We start from the raw sequence: 20,021 nt of genomic DNA, 5'->3' as shown, positions 1-20,021 counted from the left end.
TGCCCGAAACTCCCTGTGCTTCGTCTCCTAGGAGACCCTAATGCACTCTGGCGCGATTGTCTGGCTGATTGTCCGGCAAGGACAGCCACCCTGCTGGGTGAGTGACAGCTAGGCTGGAATGAAAGGGGGAGAACTGTATAAAAGGCTAGTCTCTTGCACTGGAAGGCAGAGTCGACCACTGGAACGAAAGAACTGAAGACAAACTGGAAGAGGACGGCTGCTGCAACCACTGGAACGTTGGTTTGCCCGGGGAAGCCCTGCTGCCCTTCAAGGGTGGCTTCTTCATTTGAGTTGGGGGGGGGGGGGACAATAAACTCATAAGACACCTCAATACCATTCTCAAGGCTGGTTAGGATTAACCCGGGAGAGGGACACCAGCTTCTGTTCTTGAATCCAGAGCGACTGAAGCGGCTCCATCTTGTTTGCTTTTTCGACGATCCCGTGCAGTGCAGGAGTCCCCTAACGTCGCCCCTCTTGTTCCCACGACTGAGGCTCAGGCACAGTCATATTTGTAGGAACTGCCAGGAACCAACGACTTCAGCTACATTTGTTTCTTCATACTAAGGTACTGTGCCAACCTGATTGAGAGAGCGCCACTCTCGGGGTGAAAGTACGTGAAACTTTCCCAAATTACAGGCCTAATCAGCTTGTGACCCCACAAATGATTCTTTTTCGCCTAAACTACTTCTGAGAACTTTTGCAAAGACTTTACCTTTTGATACCAGAACTGCTCTTTCTTATCCAGAACACTAGCCCATTGACTTTGGCCTGGCCTATTGACTTGAATTGAACTCTTCTGGTGAACTGAAAGAAACTATTTGCACTGTCTAGCAAGTATATGTGATCTATTCTACTTACCTTGCCCCTTTTGCTCACTTCTAAGTAACTGAATTGCCATTTGGCTCCTATTTCATGGGAGCTCAAACTGTCTCAAAATCTTAAGAGTTTTGTATTGATGTGCATTAGGATCTAATATTAAGTTGCTTCTGCTAGTGAAATGTTTTATAAATGATTGTGTAAATAAATTAATAAGTGTTTTACCAAGAAACCCTGAGTGTCTACTTGAACCACTGTGATTGAAAGTCCTCTGTGTAATTACTTCTACTGCTCACATTCACTCTTGAGATACGCCTGGCTGCTCCGCTCGCTACCAACAACTGTGTGGTACAGACTTGGTCTTGCCTACACCTGTAGTCCTAATTGTATGTGGTGGTCCCAGAGGATACTGCATGCAACCTAACATTCACTCTGGGTTAGTTACCAACCAACTCTTTGCAAGTAAGTAACTTTTAAACACTTCTTTTCTAGGCAAAAGGCCCAATACCTTCTGTCTTTCATTGGTTCTTGGAGCATGAGTGTTCTCAGTGGCAGAAGGGGGGGTTCACTAGGGACTAGTGTCCAACAGTGTCAGAATAGGTTCTTAAGTAGCAAAAGTCAGAGTTACTTAGGAAGACTGGGCAAACTGGTGAGTACTTTTCTTCTAGGGTTAGAAGAGGGTCCAGGGGCTTCGCAGAGTACACTCTAGAAGGATTCTAGCAGTGGGGTTGGGTCCTCTGGATGAGAGTCCTCCCCTTCACAGAAAGCACCACATAGCTACACAGAAATCCGAAGAGACTTAAGGTAAGTACATACCCAAGTAAACACAGTACCTCAGCATTGAAGATTTTGCAGCAGGACGATGCCAGGATCTGCAGCCAAAAAAACGGTCAGTGGATTCCTTGTCGTGGTGACTGGAAACAGGATCTTGGAAGGGACTTTGCAGCAGGGATCGATGAAGAAGGCTCTAGGCAAGGTTTCCTCACGGGTGAATGTGGTTCTGTGGGTTCGGCACCTTTTCAAGGAGCACAGAAGAAGACAGATATTTGCAGTTGAATTCACGTTGTTACAAAGGTCCAGCACTCTGAGGGGGCTTTTCAGACTATTTGGGTCTCTGGAGATCCACCTGGATGCCCACGAAGCTTCAGCGAGATTCGGAATTCGGAAGACCATGCACCTCGCAGTGGCTCGACCCCCCAGAGTATTGGGGTATTGCAGCAACGCAAGGTTGCAGCAATGTGTGGGATGGCTCAAAATGAAGGTGGTCTTGAGTCTAGTGGGGCTGACCAGGCTCTGGGTTGTTGTTTTCAGAGTCCCCCGGTCGATTGGAAGGAAGGGGTGGTGCAGGCTCAAGTTACACAGCAGGCTCTCTGGTTGCTGGAAATCGTGACCGCCGCTTTACCTTCATCCTCTTTGGTTTCAATTACAGTGGTTGACTTTTCTGCAGCTTCCAGGTTCGCAGTATTTATCAGGAACTACAGCACAACTTCTGCATTCTCTCCCTGCATTTTACAAGGGGTGGTCTGGCTGTCCAATCAGAACAGCCAGCCCCCACTGGGATGTGTCCCCATTCAGGCAAGGTGGAAGATAAAGGGCTGTGGAGTCTTGGACTGGCCCTCGTTTTCTGCCTTCAGACTGGAGCCTGTGCAGGGAGTCCAGAGGACTCCTGCTGAAGATAAAAATCACACACAGGGATTTCCCGCCCTGGATGTCAGGGGAAGCAACAAGAAAGGACAAGAAACACTAAAATGGCAAAAGAAAACGGGGGCCATTTTGGTAAAATGAGCACCCTTAGGTGCCTTTAATGCAACTGTGAAAACAGCCTGTGTTAAAGGTATCCCTGCCACCAGCAATTAAACGTAAGCTTGTCCCTGTAACAGAATTGTTAGTTTTAATGTGAAAGGGGATACATTGCATCTCCCCAGCACTCCACATAAGGAGGGCTGTGCTGGTTTCACTTGACAACATGGAAAAGGGATCCAAAGATTCTTTCTACCCTTGTGAACTGTAGCTTTCTCAAGGTTAGCAAGAGTTGAGGGGAGCACCTAGGGCAACCCAGCAACAACAGGCACTTCTTGCCAATAACTTGTTAAAGAGGATGACTTTTAAAAGACACTATGGAGAGTTTTAAAAAAATGACACCCATAAAAAGAGTAAAATATTGTGAGTGTGGATAAATGTTCGCACTCACTGAGATATTAAGGAAAAATATTCTCCTATAAAACAAAAGGTTTTGGGTTGGCCTAGGGCAGGAAGATTTACCAGTATTGTGGAAATCTTGCCTAACCACCTTAGAGACCCCCAGCTCTTTTGCTTGACTTTAGGACTTTTAATTTTTGTCCTGGAGAATGAGAGACCATTTTCCCACTCTTGTGTGTTTTACATCCGATTTGGACTGTTTCTTTTAGTTTTGGAGTCTGACAAATTCCATAGGCATCTCCTTTTTGTATTGACACAGCATCCTCAGTGCAGTGTCACAGAGAATTCCTTTGGATTTTTCTTAAGGTTTAAATACCTTCTCTTGGATAAACTACTGTTTCCAAGAGTAGTAAAATGAAATATAATTTACTTAGCTTTTTCTCTTTGTAGGCCCAGCACACACCATCTTATGTGGTGTGCTGGAGGGGTTACTTAGTATCCCCTTTCTCATGTAACCTTTTTGTTACCCTCACTACAGTTAATGGATGGTGGCAGTGGTTTATATTTCCTACCATTGTGCGTTTTTACCACAGGCTGAATCCTTAGCTACAGTATTACACCCATGGGTGCCCATTTTGTCAAAATGGCCCGGTTTTCTATTTCGCCATTTCTTGCTGGGAAGGTACTTCTTGAGGTTTACTCTGCGCGCCAAGCTAGGTTTGGTCCCTTTGTTGTCTTTGGTGGTTTTCACTGGTGAAGCCCGCCTCTGGCTCCAGTGTGTCTGGCAGGGCAGGAAGTGAAGGAGGTTCCCGTAACTCCCTGTGCTTGGGCTCCTTGGTTACAGGAATGCACCCAAAGGTGATTGGCTGGCTGGCTGTCCTTGGAGGACAGCCACCCTGCTGTGGGTAACAGCTAGGCTGCGAATGAATGGGAGAAACTTGCATAAAAGACAAGGTCTTATGCAAGGAAGACTGAGTTGACCACTGGATGAATGAACCAAAGAAGAAGCTAAGAGAAGCTTGCTGCACCCTCCTGTACCATTGCTTTGCCTGGTAAAGCCCTCCTGCAGTGCTGAAGCTCCAATTTGCGAATAGACTAGAGAAACCTAGAAAGGACAATTTCTTTCCTTGGGCTGGTGGAACCAACTGACCCCAAGACAAACTTGACTGGGACCCCATCCCTGCTGGCTGTATTTCTTTGCTGCTGCTGGAACCGAGTGCCAGAAATACAAGAATCGAGTGCATCATTTTTAAGATGGACCCGAGCTCCAGGAAGAACTTAAGTACTCCCTCGAAGCGAGACAACCCAAGCCTGAGCCTCCTCAGAGCGCTGGACCCCAGAAACAAGGGGAACCCACAAGGTGTCCAAGACCCGCAGTGGTGCTATTTGCGAGTAACTGAAACCGCAAAGTGCTGCTAATCTGCAGTAAGCCCATTGCTGCTGCCGACCTTCAAACGTAGTGCACGAGTCCCCAGACGTCCTCCCTCTTGTCCCCCTGACTGAGGCCCAGGAAAAACAGGATCTGCAGCACTACAACAGGAACAGAAAAGCCAACTGGACCCTTTTCTTCAGACTGAAGGTACTGTGCAACTAGGGGTTCTTACTACTTGTTGTTTGTAGCTTGCGTGGTCTCACTGGAGACTTGCATTTTCTGCCCTTTTCAGAGTTGCTTACATCTTTGCTTTCAACAAGTCTCCCAGCTTGTGGCCCAACAGTGATTGTTTTATACTACCATCTCTCTAACATTGTGTAAGACTTTTGTGCTATCTTCAAGAAGTGGCTCAGCTCCCCTAGACTTGCTCAATTGACATTGACTGTCCAGGATCCCTGCAGACTCTTCTTACCCTCAGACATTGTGTTGATCTGTCCCTCCAAAAAGTCATACTTGTATAGCTGGGAAAGGGTTAATCTATATTTCATTGCATATATATTGTTCAAGTGATATATCAATGTACACAGTGTCCTAGCAATTGAAGTCACCTCGGTGTATGGAAGTGTCTGTGACACATCCCAAAGGGGTATCTACTTAACTGAAAGAGTGTATTTTTGAAGTGTATTTTGTTGTTACATATTGCCCTTTCTAAAGGCTTATTTTAAAACTTGCTGTTAAATTAATAAATAATTATTTTAATAAGCAACCTTGACTATAAGTGTTATTTGAACACTTGTCACTGTGAATGCCTACAGCTCACAATGACTCCTCTTGAGATGTCTGGCTGCGCAATCACTCCACCATCTTGTGTAGTACAGACCTATACCAATATTTGGTATCTATTGCCAAGAGGACAAGGCTGTTGTAGTCTCTCACAGGGATACTACATACAATCTTGCCTAACACCTAGTAGCCCCTTATCCTACATTCTCATGTAACATTTTTGTTACCCTCACTGTTTTAAATGGCTGGTGGCAGTGGTTTAATTTTTCCTACAATTGTGCTTTTCTACCGCAGGCTGATCCCTCAGCTGCAGTACAGCACCCATGGGTGACCATTTTGTCAATATGGTCTGTCTTCTTTTTTCACCATTTTCTATTTGAGGTCTTTCTTGGGTTTTACTCTGTGCGTTGATACAGATTGGAGCACTTTGTTTGTCTTGCCTTTGGCGGACTTCAGCCCTGAAGCCCGCTCCTGGCTCCAGTGTGTCTGGAAGGACAGGATGTGAAGGAGGGTACCCGAAACTCCCCTGTCCTTTGTCTGTAGGAATGCCTGAATGCAACTAGTCCTAATTGGCTGGCTGTGCTTTTAGGACAGCCACCCTGCTGTGTAATTGACAGCCTAGGCTGTGCATAAATGGAAGAAACCTGCTTAAAAGGCGAGGGTTTTGGTACTACAGGCAGAGCCGACCACTGGGAGGAACACAAGAAGAACCTCCTGGACCTTTGTATTGCCCGGTGAAGCCATGCTGCTGTGCTGAATTTTTACCTAGACTGAGAAGCTCCGGACGGAACGACTTCTCCGCTTGAGTTAGGTAGGACCATTTAACCCTGAGACAAACTCCACTGGACCACCATCCCAGACCTGCTGTGCCTCTCCTTTGCTTCGGAAGCCCAATGCCAGGGTTTGAGTGTCGGTAGTCTAGTGCAACAGCTGCCACAGAACAAATCCAGCTAGAAGCTACAGGAGACTCCTAAGGACCCTCCAGAAGCAGAACCCCCAGATCCAGCATCCCCTCACCAGAGTGCTGGACCGAGGGAGCAAAAAGAGTCCAAACAGTGGCCAAGATCCGTAACAGTGCTGTTTGCTAAGCGCTGAACCCACAAAGTGCTGCTGTACCTAGAAGAGTCTGTAGCTGCCGAACTTCCCAAGTACTGCCGCAGGACCTGCCAGACGTCCTCCCCCTTGTCCCCACGACTGAGGCTCAGGAGCAAGGCTCTGCACCGCTGTAGCAAGACAAAATCCAGCTGGTCCACTCTTCAAACCAGAGTTACTGTTTAGGCTTGGGGTACTTACCTTATTGCCTTTTAGCCGCGCTCTTCTCAGATGGGAATTGCATTGGCTTATCTTTTTAGAGTCAATTTCAACCCCCTTCTCACAGGCTTGTGATCCTACAAGTGATTGTTCTTAAGACTCTCTAACTTTGCAAGACTTTGATCTAGGAAGTGCATCAGATCCATAGACTGTGTCCCAAATTACTTTGGCTGTCCTGATTCCCTGAAGACTCTAGTCCATTGAATTTGATACTGTTTGTCCCTCATAGGTGGTAGCTTGTTATATACGGATACTGCTGGGAAAGGCTTATCTAGATTTCATTGGAAGATGCATTTGTCCTCACATATACTGGTAAACTGTCTAACCTTTTTCCTTCCCTTACCTTTCCTTTCTGCAACTTCAAAATCTGCAAAGTATACTAGTGAGAATTAAAAATGCCATGACTATCCTTGTAATTGAAGTCACCTCAGGGTGTAGGAATTGTGTAAGAAGCATATTCAAAGATTATCCACTAACTTGTTTTGATTCTGAAACGTAATTTTAAAGTATATGGACATTGTTATAACAAATTGCCTTAATTAAATAAATGTTATAACTGAAACCTTGAGTGTAAGTGTTACTTGGCTACTCGCATTTACGGATTTCATTTGTACAGCTCACTTTTACCTCTCTTGAGATAGGCCTGGCTGCTCAGTCGCACTACCAACTTGTGTAGTACAGACCTATACCAAAAGGTGGATTACCAAATACCAAGATAGGTGTGTGTAGTCTCACAAAGTGTGACTACACCAATTCTTACCTAACAAAGACTCCCAATCACAGGAAACACCCCCAAACTACACTGGAATCACAAGAGACCTAAGGTAAGTAAATACCCAAGCCAGCACAGTACCGCAGGACTTCTGGATCTGCAGTCAAATTCCTGGTCGTTCTATTTCTCCAGCATGGGGTCTGGCATGGATTCACATGCTCATGAATATTCCCCGTCGTCAGGCTGGGAATCCTCAGTAAAGAAAAATCAGTATCAGTTTAGTTTCTGATCTGTCTTTTGTAGTAGTAACCAATCACTGATCTCTGCATCATACTGACCACAGCCAATGACTGCCATCTCCCTAAGCCCCGCCTCTGGCAGCCATCTTCAGATTTTTACCGCACGTTCAAGTGTTGGGATCCTCGTGCTATTGCTCTCGAGCTGTAGTACTTTTTTCACACTTTTTCTTAGGAAAATGTTCTCTTTTTGGGTAAAAAGAGCCTCAAGCTCCACCGTTTCTTTATCCGATCAATGGGGACCCGTGTCGGATTCTTCTACGCCCCTCAAGGGTGAAGATTTCGTCGAGCCATGCTTTTGGAGGACTCCAGAAGTTTCTCAGGCCCATCTCGATCATGGCCCAGGAGAAGGGAAGCTTGACGCCCGGAAAGCTGTTCAGGGTCTGCCCTTGATGCCAGCTTCAGAATGTCTTTAAGGAGGACGAACACTCCCTTTGCCTCTACTGCCTGCATGAGGACAAGACGCACGTGAAGGACTGTGCGTTTTGCGGCAATATGTCGGAGCGCACCATGAAGGACCGCCATCTGCGTCTCGCCAACTGGCTGGAAGGAAAGAGCCCGTCAGGCGAGAAGAAGTTCGAGCGGTCTTCTAAGACCTTTGAGGGCGGCCCGGCGACGGGGGTCCAACAGAAGGCCAAGCACCGCCAGTCTGCTGGCTCCGGGAGCGCCAAACTGTCAGGCTCTACGGGCGCCAGGCAGGGCGCATCCTCCCCGGCGCCATCAACCACGAGTCAACGCTCTGGCTCGGGTAAGAGGAAGGCCGAGCACCCGGCGAAGCTCCTGGAGAGACCCCGGTCGAGCTCGAAGGCCCCATCGGAGGGGTAGCGAGGTGGTGACCCTCCCCCCCCCAAGGAGAAGGCAGTGAGCACACCTAAGGTGGTGAAAGCCTTGATCCACCAGGCCAAGGCCTCTATCGAGAAAGTCACGGCGGCCTTTGCTCAGCCTGTGGAGGCTACACCAGTGGTGGCGACCTCGGGGCCCAGAGTCTCCCTGCCACCGCGGAGGGAGTCCTCTTTCATGCCCATCGACAGGACCCCCGTGAAACCTCCGACGGAGAAGAAAAAGGGGGGGCAGGAGGTCGTCGTGGATTTGGCCTCAACCTCTGAGGAGGAGCTGATCGAAGTCTTGGGCCATGGCGTTGGCGTGGAAGAAGACCAGCCCGTCGGGAGGGACCCTGACGTAGGAGACGACGAGAACGTCGAGGGTGTCGACGGGGCTCCTGACCGCCAGTCGGAATCCCCTCAACCAGTGCCGCAAGACAACTCTGCGGCCATTTTGTTGGCTATACAGTCCTTATGCTCGGAGATAAGGACGAGATTGCCGTTACCACCAACGGAGGAACCGCTCCCGATGGGGGACCCGGAGCCAGGCCCTTCTGGGAGCCCTCCTCCTAAGAGAAGGATTCATCCTCCACCTCCTTTTCAACCATCGCGCCCTGCTCAGCCCTCCTCCCCGTCCACTACCCGTGGGGATGATACGGGGACTGACACGGCCGCGACGGGTACAGACGAGATTTACGATGAGGATCTCCCGTCACCTCCTCCCTGGGCTTCCCCGCCCGACGAGATTGGAATGTTTCATGCCATGATCGCCAGAGCATCCGAGCTTTTCCAGCTCTGCCCGGAAGAGAAGGAAGGTTTCCTTTATCAACGGCGCGAGACCAAGAGGAAGACGGTCCTCGCTGTACCTCTACTGGACGATATCTGGGATGAGGGTCTCGCCCTCCTCAAGAACCCATCCACAACGCCTGCAAGAAGGGATCGGTACGAGAAGAAGTACCGGGTCCCGGACGCGGCCCCCTTATGCCTTCGGGCACAGCCGACCCCGGACTCGGTTGTCTCTGCGGCGGCCAGGAAGAAAGCAGGGGTGGCATCAGCCTCTACGTCACCCTCCCCCCCCCTGCCCCCACCCAAGACGGCGAGGGAAAGAAATTGGACACGATGGGACGCAGAGTCGTCTCATCGGCAGCAACGACGATTAAGGCTGCCAACGCCTTGGCTATCGTAGCCCGCTACGACAGGGAATTGTGGTACAAAATCGCCCCCCTGCTGGACTTCTTACCAGACAAGAGGGTGGAGGCCCTAGAGATCTTGCAGGAAGGAGAAGTGGCGTCGGACCAAACCATTACGATAGCGACGGACATCGCTGACACTGGATTTCGCCAGTTGGGCAACGGCGTGTGCCTTAGGCGGCGTGGATGGCTCAAGGCCACTGACTTCCGTCAGGACGTGCAGACCAGAGTCTTGGACATGCCGTTCGACGGGAGCAACCTGTTTGGGAAAACAGTGGACGATTCCCTTCAAGCCATCAAGACGGACACAGACGGCCCGGGCTCTTGGTGTTCTCCATCAATGACGGCTGCCCGTTCGGAGCGGCGGAGGCAAGCAGGGAGCCTCCAAAGGTTCCGGTGGCGGATTTTCTGCCTATCGCCAAGCGGCCTGTTCGTCGTCGCAGGAAGCCTACAGGGGACGAGGCAAGTCGGGCGGACCCCGCCGTCGTCGCCAAGGAGGACAAGGCAGCAAAGCGTCGTCGAAGCAGGACTGAGCCGGCCGTGGGGTCGGGCCCCCACCGAAGCACCCCGGTGGGAGGCCGGCTGGCGCGCTTAGTCAGCGTGTGGGAGTTCATCTCCACCGACCGTTGGGTGCTGGACGCCCTGGCCCAGGGTCACGCGCTCGAGTTTCTAAAGAAGTGCCCGCGAGAAATCCCCCCACCACTCGCCCCCCCCCCCTCCCTGCGTGGCCAGGAAGGAACATCACGTCCCTCAACTTCTCTTGGAGGTAAAAGCGATGCTCAAGAAAGGCGCCATCGAGCTTGTCCCAAAGAGGCTTCGGGGCTCCGAAGTTTACTCGAGATACTTCCTCGTGAAGAAGACGGGAGGATGGCGTCCCATCCTGGACCTACGACGACTGAACAAATTCATCAAGGCACAGAAGTTCCGGATGGTCACCCTCCAGCACGTCCTGGGTCAACTGGAGGAGGGCGATTTCCTGTCGTCGTTGGATTTGGAGGATGCCTACTTCCATATCCCCATCCTAAAGGGACACCGAAAGTTTCTCAGATTCGTGGTCCAAGGGCGTCACTACCAGTTCAGAGCCCTTCCCTTCGGATTGAGGTCGGCACCCAGGGTGTTCACCAAGTGCCTCGCACCGGTGGCGGCGCGGCTGCGCCTGGAGGGGATCCACGTCTACCCCTACCTGGACGACTGGCTCATCCGAGCAAAGACGAAGGAGCTCACCGCGGAGCACACGGCGAGGACCATCCAACTACTCACGGACCTGGGATTCTCCATAAACTACGCCATGTCCCACCTGGTGCCCGCGCAAGACGCACTGTTTCTGGGAGCGAAGCTCGACAGTGTCACTTCTGGCCTCTGTCGGAGGAAAGGACGAGGGCCATCTTGGGCAAGGTGCAGCGGATGCTGGTTGCGGACGCGGCCAGGGCGAGGTCCATCAAGTCCCTCCTCGGAATGATGTCTTCTTGCATTTATCTCATCCGCCTGTGCAGGCTTCGGATGCGCCCGTTACAGGAGTTCCTGGACGCTCGCTGGATCCAGACGACTGGCAGCTTCGAGGACAGGATCACACTCAACGAGAGCTTGCGACGAGCGATCCGGTGGTGGGGCACCCGTGCGCATCTGACAGCGGGCATGGACTTCCAGACCCCGGGCCACCAGAGGACAGTGACCACGGATGCTTCCCTGGAAGGGTGGGGAGCGCACACCGACAACCTGCACGCAAGGGGTCTTTGGCTGCCGGCGGAGAAGTCCCTCCATATCAACGTCCTGGAACTCTGTGCAGTGTTTTGGGCCCTCAGGTCCTTTCTTCCGTCCCTCAAGGGCAAGGTGGTGAGGATCTTCACCGACAACACCACCACCACCATGTTCTACATCAGGAAGCAGGGCGGTGCCAGATCCCCAGCCCTGTCCAAGGAGGCGCAGGATCTGTGGCATTGGGCTGTAGCCCAACGGATGTTTCTGGTGCCGTTTCATCTGGCAGGAATAAAAACCGCCATTGCCGACTCGTTCAGCAGAGAGCTGCGCTCGTGCCACGAGTGGGAACTACGACAGGATCTAGTGGACCGCCTCTTCCGACGGTGGGGCATACCCCAGATCGATCTGTTTGCGACAGCGACGAACTCCAAGTGCCGGAGGTTCGCCAGCAGGTTTCCCCAGACGAGGAGCATGGGCGTTGCTTTCTCTTTCCCCTGGGAGGGCCTGTTCCTATATGCGTTCCCTCCATTGCCGCTGCTGATCCGGCTCATCAACCAGCTCAAGAGGTCACGGTGCAGGATGATTCTCGTCGCACCTGCGTGGCCGAGGCAGATATGGTTCCCGGACCTTCTGGATTTGTCAGCGTCCCAGTCAATCAAACTGCCAGTGGACACGGATCTTCTCTCCAGGGAAGGAGCCGCCATCCTCCATCACGACCCGAAGTCGCTGAACTTGCAGGCCTGGCTCCTGCAGCGTTAGAGTTTGGAGGTTACGACATACCGGCCGACAGCAGAGATGTTCTTGCAAAGGCCAGGGCGTCCTCCACTCTTAAATGCTACGGACACAAATGGAAGAGGTTCTCTGTCTGGTGCCACGCACAGAAAATTAACCCTCTACGGATTACGGCTCCTCAAGTACTGCCGTACCTGCTGACGCTGGCCAAGGCTGGACTGGCGCACCGTTCCATCAAGATTCATCTTGCTGCGATCTCCCGATACACCAGAACCACGGGACGGAGGTCTTTGTGGTCTCATCGTCTGGTGAAAGAATTCATGAATGGACTGTTCAGATCGTTCCCGCCGGTGAAGGCCCCGGCCCCGGTGTGGGAGCTCAACGTGGTGCTGACCAAGCTCATGGGACCTCCGTTCGAGTCTCTGCACTCGGCCCCGTTGAAGTTCTTCTCGTGGAAAACATCGTTTCTTGTGGCCATCATCTCTGCACGGCGGGTGGGAGAGATCCAGGCCCTTACCTGCAAGCCCCCGTAGTTGACTTTTCACGACATGAGGGTAGTGCTCAGGACGCACCCCTCCTTCATGCCCAAGGTGCCGTCGGACTTCCGCCTCAATGAACCCTTGGTGTTGCCTGTTTTCTTCCCGTCGCCAGCTGAAAGGACTTTGCACTCGCTGGATGTGGCTAGAGCGCTGAAGTTCTACGTGGACCGCACGAAGAGTTTTCGGAAGACGTCGCAACTTTTTGTGAACTTTGGACCTGTCAATCAGGGGAAGGCTCTCTCGAAGGCTTCCATTTCCAGATGGCTCTCCGGCTGTATCATGTACTGTCATCGGTTGGCAAACTGACCGCTGCCTGGCCGTCCGAGAGCCCATTCCACCAGAGCGATCGCAGCTACCACGGCGTTCCTATCTGGTGTGCCCTTGCTGGACATCTGCAGGGCTGCTACGTGGAGGTCGACGCACACCTTCACAAAATTCTACTGCGTCGATCGGGATTCCAGGGAGGAGTCCAGGGTCGGCCAAGCAGTGCTGCGCAACCTGTTCGCCTAAGGTGAGCCTGGTGAGGAGGTAAGAATTGCTTAATGTTGAGTTTTGGATGTAATGCTTAATGTTGAGCCTTTGCCACCTCCCGTGGTTGTGCATGTGTGTACTGCTATGTATTCTTTTATTCATGAGCATGTGAATCCATGCCAGACGCCATGCTGGAGAAGGAACAAGTTACTTACCTGTAACTGTTGTTCTCCAGCATGGGTCTGGCATGGATTCACATGCGAACCCTCCCGCCTACCCCTCTACGGCTCTTCACTTGGTCATACTGCCACTTCACGTGCTACCAAATCTGAAGATGCCTGCCAGAGGCGGGGCTTAGGGAGATGGCAGTCATTGGCTGTGGTCAGTATGACGCAGAGATCAGTGATTGGTTATTACTACGAAAGACAGATCAGAAACGAAACTGATACTGATTTTTCTTTACCGAGGATTTCCCATCCTGACGGGGAATATTCATGAGCATTTGAATCCATGCCAGACCCATGCTGGAGAACAACAGTTACAGGTAAGTAACTTGTTCCTCCTTCATTAAGAAGACTGGACCCTGGAAGGACCTTTGCCGCAAGGATCACGGGGAAGGCGCTAGGCAAGGTTTTCCTTGCGCCTGGCGGTTCTGTAGATTTGGTGCCTTTTTTCAGGATCACAGATGACAGGATATCGCTGGTCGTATTCTCGTTGTTTGCAATGTCCAGCACTCTGCTGAGGGGACTTTTCAGACTGGAATCTTGCATCTAGAGATCCAGCAGGATGCCCACAAAGTTTCAGCGAGATTCGTAATTCTGATGACTGTGCACAGCCCCACAAGGTTGCAGCACGGCATGGGATGGCTCAAAATGCAGGTCTTCCTGAGTCTAGTGGGTCTCACCAGGCTCTGGGTCGTTCTTGGTTTTCCCAGATCGATTGGAATGAAGGGCTACAGAAGGCTCCGATTACACAGCAGGCTGTCCGGTCTCTGGAAATAGTCTAAGCCACTTTTCCTTCATCATTGGTTCCAGTGGTCGACTACCTCTTAAGCTTCCAGGTTCAGACTTTTATGCAGGGACCCATCCAATCAATAGCCTTGCAACATTCAAACTTGGGGGAATGTGGGTTGGCAATACTTTCAGGACAGCCAGTCTTCCTGTTTGAACTGGAATCTCGCACTCGGGCTGGAAGTCAAAGGGCTGCAGAGTTTTGGACTCCTCCCTCGCTTCCTGCCTTCAGAGACGCTCTGGAGCCTGGCGTGGAGTCCGCTAAAGATCTAAAAATCACACAAAGGAATTTCCTGCCCTGGATATCTGGAGAAGGAACAAAGGACAAGGAACACTAAAATGGCGAAGAATAATAAAAAGCTCACATGTTTTATGCAAGTGTACCGCGTTTAGCCTACCACTAGGTTTGGTTATACTTACATGTGCCCCTATGTTTCTTTTCTGTGTGGATTACTTTTATTTTGGGCTGCACAGCGAACATGATTAAAAGGTGCCTCATCCCCTTTTACAGTGCTACTCTCGCAACTGATAGGTGCACACTTTATTGCTGCGCTGAACTTTCATTTTTACCAAACTAGTGTGAAAGGCTATAGGTCAGTTTCTGGCTGGGAAGCATTCAAGCATTACCATCTCTTGAGACAACCGGATTATCTGCTCTACTCTGTGCTTGCCTGCAAATTGCTTGCTTAATAACACGGTTCGATTCGATGCATACCTCAAACTCTCCAACCAAGCAAGGACTCCATTTGAAAAATGTGAAATTAACCCACACCAATCCCGAAGCAGCCTTACGGGGTGGTGACTTTAATGTAATAGGACGAGGAACTAGGGCCCAGGCCTTCTGGCACCTGCGACGAGCAGTATTGGAACTCCATACATTTCAGGGCTCTGCAGTTTTCTATGGGCGAATGGTGAGTGGTTCAACCTAAAAATAACAATCCTTGGACATGCAAAAAGCATTGACAGTTGCCATGCCAACCAAATAGTCTGCTTCTCTACATCCTGTGCCTTTTCTCTCTCCATAACTGTATTTTGGCCACAAGGTTGCCCTAAAGCACCACCATATGTGGTAAAACCAATGAGGTCTTCGATGATATTTAATTTTGTATTTCCATAATCTACACACACTAGAGCAAAGGGTCTGCAACCTTTGGCTCTTCTGATGTTTTGTACTAAAACTCCCATCAGTCCTACCCAAGAAGGTCAATGGTAATGAATTGTGGGATTTGTACTCCAACATCTGGAAAGCCATAGGTTGCAGATCCCTGCACCAAGTTCTGCCTCTGCCACTCACTTTTATTATACTCTAATATTTTGATGTCATTTATTCCTTTTTCAGAAAATAAGCAACTTCCTCAAATGTGCTGACAACAGCACCCTTCAAAACAAAGCAAAAAGTTGGGCTGTTTTTCCATTCCAAAGAATATTGTTTGTCTGGCGAAAACCGGAAGGTCTTGATTTGCTGAACTGCAGTTTCAATGCTTAAATACATATATCCATGTCTTCAAGTTAAGAGTAAAATATTTTTTAAGGGTGTTTATCGAGAGAACATCTTTTTATGCAGTAAAAGCGTTCTGTACGCCACTTGTAGGAAGGCCTTCTTTATATGTAAACCTGGATTGCTTCATGAATTGTCACAGCGAAGTTGTTCAAAACAGAGTGAAATACGGGACATAAAGTGAAAAATCTACTCCTGTTAAATTTTGCGGTTTATTTAATGCCATCTTGCCTTCTCTACAGTTTTTTGACCGTATACAACTTTTCGCCATGCCTGCCAAGCATCAACCAGACTTGATCTATCTGCGTTACGTCCCGCTGTGGAAAGTGCATGTCTTCACAGTCATCCAGCTGACCTGCCTGGTCCTCCTCTGGGTGATCAAGACCTCTGCAGCTGCTGTTGTCTTTCCAATGATGGTAAATGAAAATTGTCATTCTATTAAATGATGCCCTTTGCAGGCAAAATGAGGACATTTCAGTGCTGCTAATCAAGTACATTTTGAAAGTGTTCCGTTCTTTAAGCTGTACAACACTCTTAATCACCTCTCAAATGTATCCAATAGTACCTATGCACTTAACCAAAGTAGTTACAGCAGGTAGGCACACCTTTTCAGCTCCCTCTCACTAGTGACCAGGTAGAAAGACTTGCTTATGTGTGCTGCTAAAATGCCCTCGCTTGCATCCTGGCAGAAAGGCATGTGCCATCGGCACATTGTTTGCAAAAACCTTTTGAGACTATATTTGACAAATGAGCCAAGGACCCACATGTTCCCTAGTTGATCTATTGCTCAAAGTATACACTGTTGCACATTAGAATACATTTTTGGAACTTGGTTGAAATGTAAACATCAATATAAATTGTACTGCAGGTGGGTATGATTTTTTTGTACCCTATTATTTGAAACCTGTTGATAATGGTAGAGTAACAGACTTATTTTATTGGCAACTGTTCCCTGTTTAAATCTCCACAACCCTAAACTGGATTGTGAGGCGCTTGCAAAAAAATAAATACATAAGTAAAGCTATGGTTTTTGCCCCCTCTCATTATCTTTCTACGCCCAGTACACATGAGGGACATATAGGCATAATGCAGTATTTCTACCACATGCCTATATGTAGATTCATTTTTTAAATCTGGAAAAAGTATGCATGCAGAATAAATCAATCATTCAGATTTTGGAAATTCTTGGTAAATTATTCATACTTTAGTACACTTATATTTTGGTCTGGGGCTTTCCCACTCTAGAGGTTTAGGATCTGCTGGGCACATTGGTTGATTTAGGTAAATGGCATTTGTTTTGTTACTTCAGCTCAGTATATTTCTGTGTTCTGTTCTTTTTCCACAATAGTAATTTCCCCCCAAAACCTACGGAATAGGACAACCAGTGAAAATGAAAGGATGAGGGTTCCTGCACAGCCACATATGACTGCCCTTGTTTTTGTACCCAAATTGATTTATCTGTGTGACAAAGAATTACTCTAGTTAGCAGGGTTGGTGGGCAGTTTGTTTGGTGGAAAGGGTACTATGAACCCGGAGTACATTAGTCACTATGCTGAGAAACATGTACATACTCGTACATCCTGATTATTTTCCTTCATTATCTTGCTTGATTAAAATGCACTAGAAGAAATGGGGTAGCACAAAAAAATCAGGTGTCCTAGAAAAGGTTTGTGCAGTTCAATCAAATAAGCTGTGTAAAACTGTTTAACAGAATTGAGAATCTGACCCGACGCCTGTGACCACAGAATTATGAAAAAAGCTTGAAGTATAGCCCATGTGGCCATTGTTGGGGTGAATTCTCATTTCTGTACTCATTTCCTTGAACCTTAGAGACCCCAAGCTCTTTTGCTGGACTTGAGACCTTTTTCTCACTCATGTGTTTTGACCTGATTGGATTTTGTTAATTCCGTTTTTGCAGTCTGACGAACTCCATAGGCTTCTGCTTTATGTATGGTGAGACACGGCACCTTCAGTACAGTGTCACTGAGAAATCCTTTAGATTGCTCATAAGGTTTAACTACCCTTTCTTGTGTTAACTACAGTTCCCAAGAATAGTATAGTGAAATAGACTTTACTTACATTTTCTCTTCGTAGGTGTTGAGCAAGAATTGATGTAATAACCCTGTGGGAGACTAGACAACCCTTGTCCTCTTGGTATTAAGTAAACCACCTATTGGTATAGGCAGTGTACTACACAAGTTGGTAGTGTGACTGAGCAGCCAGGCTTACCTCAAGAGGGGTAAATGTGAGCTATAGAGCTGTAGCAATGAAATCCACCAATGCAAGTAGCCAAGTAACAGTCACACTCAAGGTTTTAGTTAAAATAATTTAACAATTTTGAAATATGCATTCTTTACAAAGGGCAATAAAATATACTTTCACAGAATCAATGCAAAGCTAGTAGATGCTCTTTAGAGATTCTTTTTTCACCCTTCCTACACCCTGAGATGACTTCACTAACTAGGACAGTAATTGCATTTAAAAACCAATGTATCACCTATGAGGGACAGTAAGAATCAGTCAAGAGTACGCAGGGAGCCAGAAAAGCCAGTCAATTGGAGCAGTCTATGTAGCTGAGCCACTACGTGCATAGTAAGTCTAGCACAACGTTGGAGAGTTTGTTGAAGAAAAATCACTGTAGGGTCACATGCTGTTAAATGTGTGAAGGTCAGAGCTGAAATCAACTGTAGCAAAGCAGCTACTTCAAGTCTCAACTGAGACATACACTGAGGTAAGTACCCCAGTCAGAACAGTACCTTTGCTTAGAAGAAGAGTTGTCCAGCTGGTTTCTATCTGGTTGCAGCGATTCAGATCCTGCGTTCTTGGGCCTCAGTCGTGGGGACAAGAGGGAGGACGTCTGAGGACTCCTGCGGCAGCAATTCGGAAGTCAGCAGCGGCTAAAAGCACAATGGTAGGAAAACTAATTCACTGCCACCAGCCATATAAAGTAGTGATGGTAACATAAGACATGTTATATGAGTAGGTAGGAAAGGGGACTACTAAGTAACTCTTTCCCCCCCCCCGCCTCCCCTGTCATAACTCCACATAAGATGGTGTGTGCTGGACCTACAAAGAGAAAAGGAAAGTAAAGTCAATTTCACTTTACTATTCTTGGAACAGTAGTTCTCACAACAAAAGGTATTTAAACCTTAGGGGAAATCTAAAGGATTTCTCTGGGACACTGCACTGAAGGTGCTGTGTGTCCCCATACAAAAGGTAGATGCCTATGGAGTTTCAGACTCCAAAAACAAAGGAAACGCACACAATCCAAATCAGATCAAAACACATGAGAGAGTGAGAAAAAAAGCTCACTCCCTCCACGGTTAAAATTTAAAAAATCCTAAAGTCCAGCAAAAGAGCTGGAGGTCTCTAAGGTTGTAGGGAATTGGCACAGACATTAGAGATCTCCCTAACACCCCCAATACATCCCCATCTCCCTCCCCCCACTTACCTTTCATCTTCTGCTTTCCACCTGACCCTGCAGCGTCAGTTCCATCCCTGTAACGGGGGTCAGAACTGATGCCGCAGGGTCCCTTACTTTTTTTTCTCTAAGGCCCCGTGCTTCCAGTGTCCCGGATGCGGGGGACACCCCTGCAACACTTGTTCCCCTTGTTCGCTATAATGGAACCGTATGGCCCAATTGACCGTATTTTTGGTTGTACAGTCATTTCATGCAGCCTAAATTCAGTCAAATGGGCCGTACGGTCAAAATTATTCGGTCAAATTGGCCAATACCACTACACATACATCAGTATCTAGCCAGTCGCCAAATAACCGGACCAAAGCAATGCGTTTGTTTCGGGATAATGGCTTCATGCCTTTAACTGGTCCTGCACGCACAGTTGCGCATGTACCCAATGCAAGAATGGTTAGCAAAATAGTAGTCTTATGCAAGCGGTCAGTGGGACGATCTAGTGGTTATTTCGCTAACCCTAGTTCAAGCACTACGTCGGTGGACGAAGGAAAATCTGTTTAAGGGAATGCCTTTTCAGAACCCTACAGTGCAAGTGACTGTCAAAACGGAGGCATGTCTCTCAGGTGGGGAGCCCATTACCTTCACCACACAGCACATGGCATGTGGACCAGTATCACAGCCCAAAATCACAACTAGCAGTGCTCAAAGCCCTACAATCTTTCCAAGTACATCTGTCAGGTCAGACAGTCCAAATCTTCAGACAGGACCACTGCCATGTTTTACATAAACAAGCAGGGGGGCACACACTCTGTCTATCCAGGCTAGCACAACAAACTTGGAAGTGGGCATTCAAGCGGAACATGTTCCTAACATCGCAACATGTTCCAAAGGAACTCTATTCTCTGGCGGACTCATTAAGCAGAGATCCTCTACCCGAAGAGCATGATTGGCAGCTCAGCAGAAAAATCTTAGACAATATTTTCTCCGTCCTGGGGCTATCCTCCCGTAGACCTGTTCGCCACAAGCCAAAACACGCAATGCCTCGACTTTGCATCCAGGTTTCCCCAATCCAGATCCAAGGCGAACACCCTGTGGATGAAGTGGTCAGGGAAATGTGCCTACTCTTCCCCCCACCCCCAACACTGTTACTCAGCAGGATAGTGAACAAGATACACCAGGAACAAGTGACACCATTCCTAGTTGCTCCTATATGGGCGA

At 48.7% G+C, this 20,021-nt stretch overlaps 1 protein-coding gene across 5 annotated transcripts in view; it reads left to right on the top strand.

Annotated features, from left to right (window-relative positions):
* SLC4A7 (solute carrier family 4 member 7) overlaps positions 1 to 20,021 on the top strand; it is a 1,353,206-nt gene that overhangs the window by 1,099,579 nt on the left and 233,606 nt on the right. For all 5 annotated transcript variants that reach the window (XM_069648779.1, XM_069648778.1, XM_069648775.1 and 2 more), the window contains one exon: positions 15,631 to 15,804. In XM_069648779.1, coding sequence (XP_069504880.1) covers positions 15,631 to 15,804 — 174 coding nt within the window. The remainder of the gene's footprint in view (positions 1 to 15,630; positions 15,805 to 20,021) is intronic.

This window comes from Ambystoma mexicanum, chromosome 2q (assembly GCF_040938575.1).
Source record: "Ambystoma mexicanum isolate Mex_15411 chromosome 2q, UKY_AmexF1_1, whole genome shotgun sequence".
Classification (NCBI taxonomy): Eukaryota; Metazoa; Chordata; class Amphibia; order Caudata; family Ambystomatidae; genus Ambystoma; species Ambystoma mexicanum.
The sequence above is the reverse complement of the archived record's forward strand: the minus strand, read 5'-3'. Positions and strand labels throughout refer to the sequence as shown.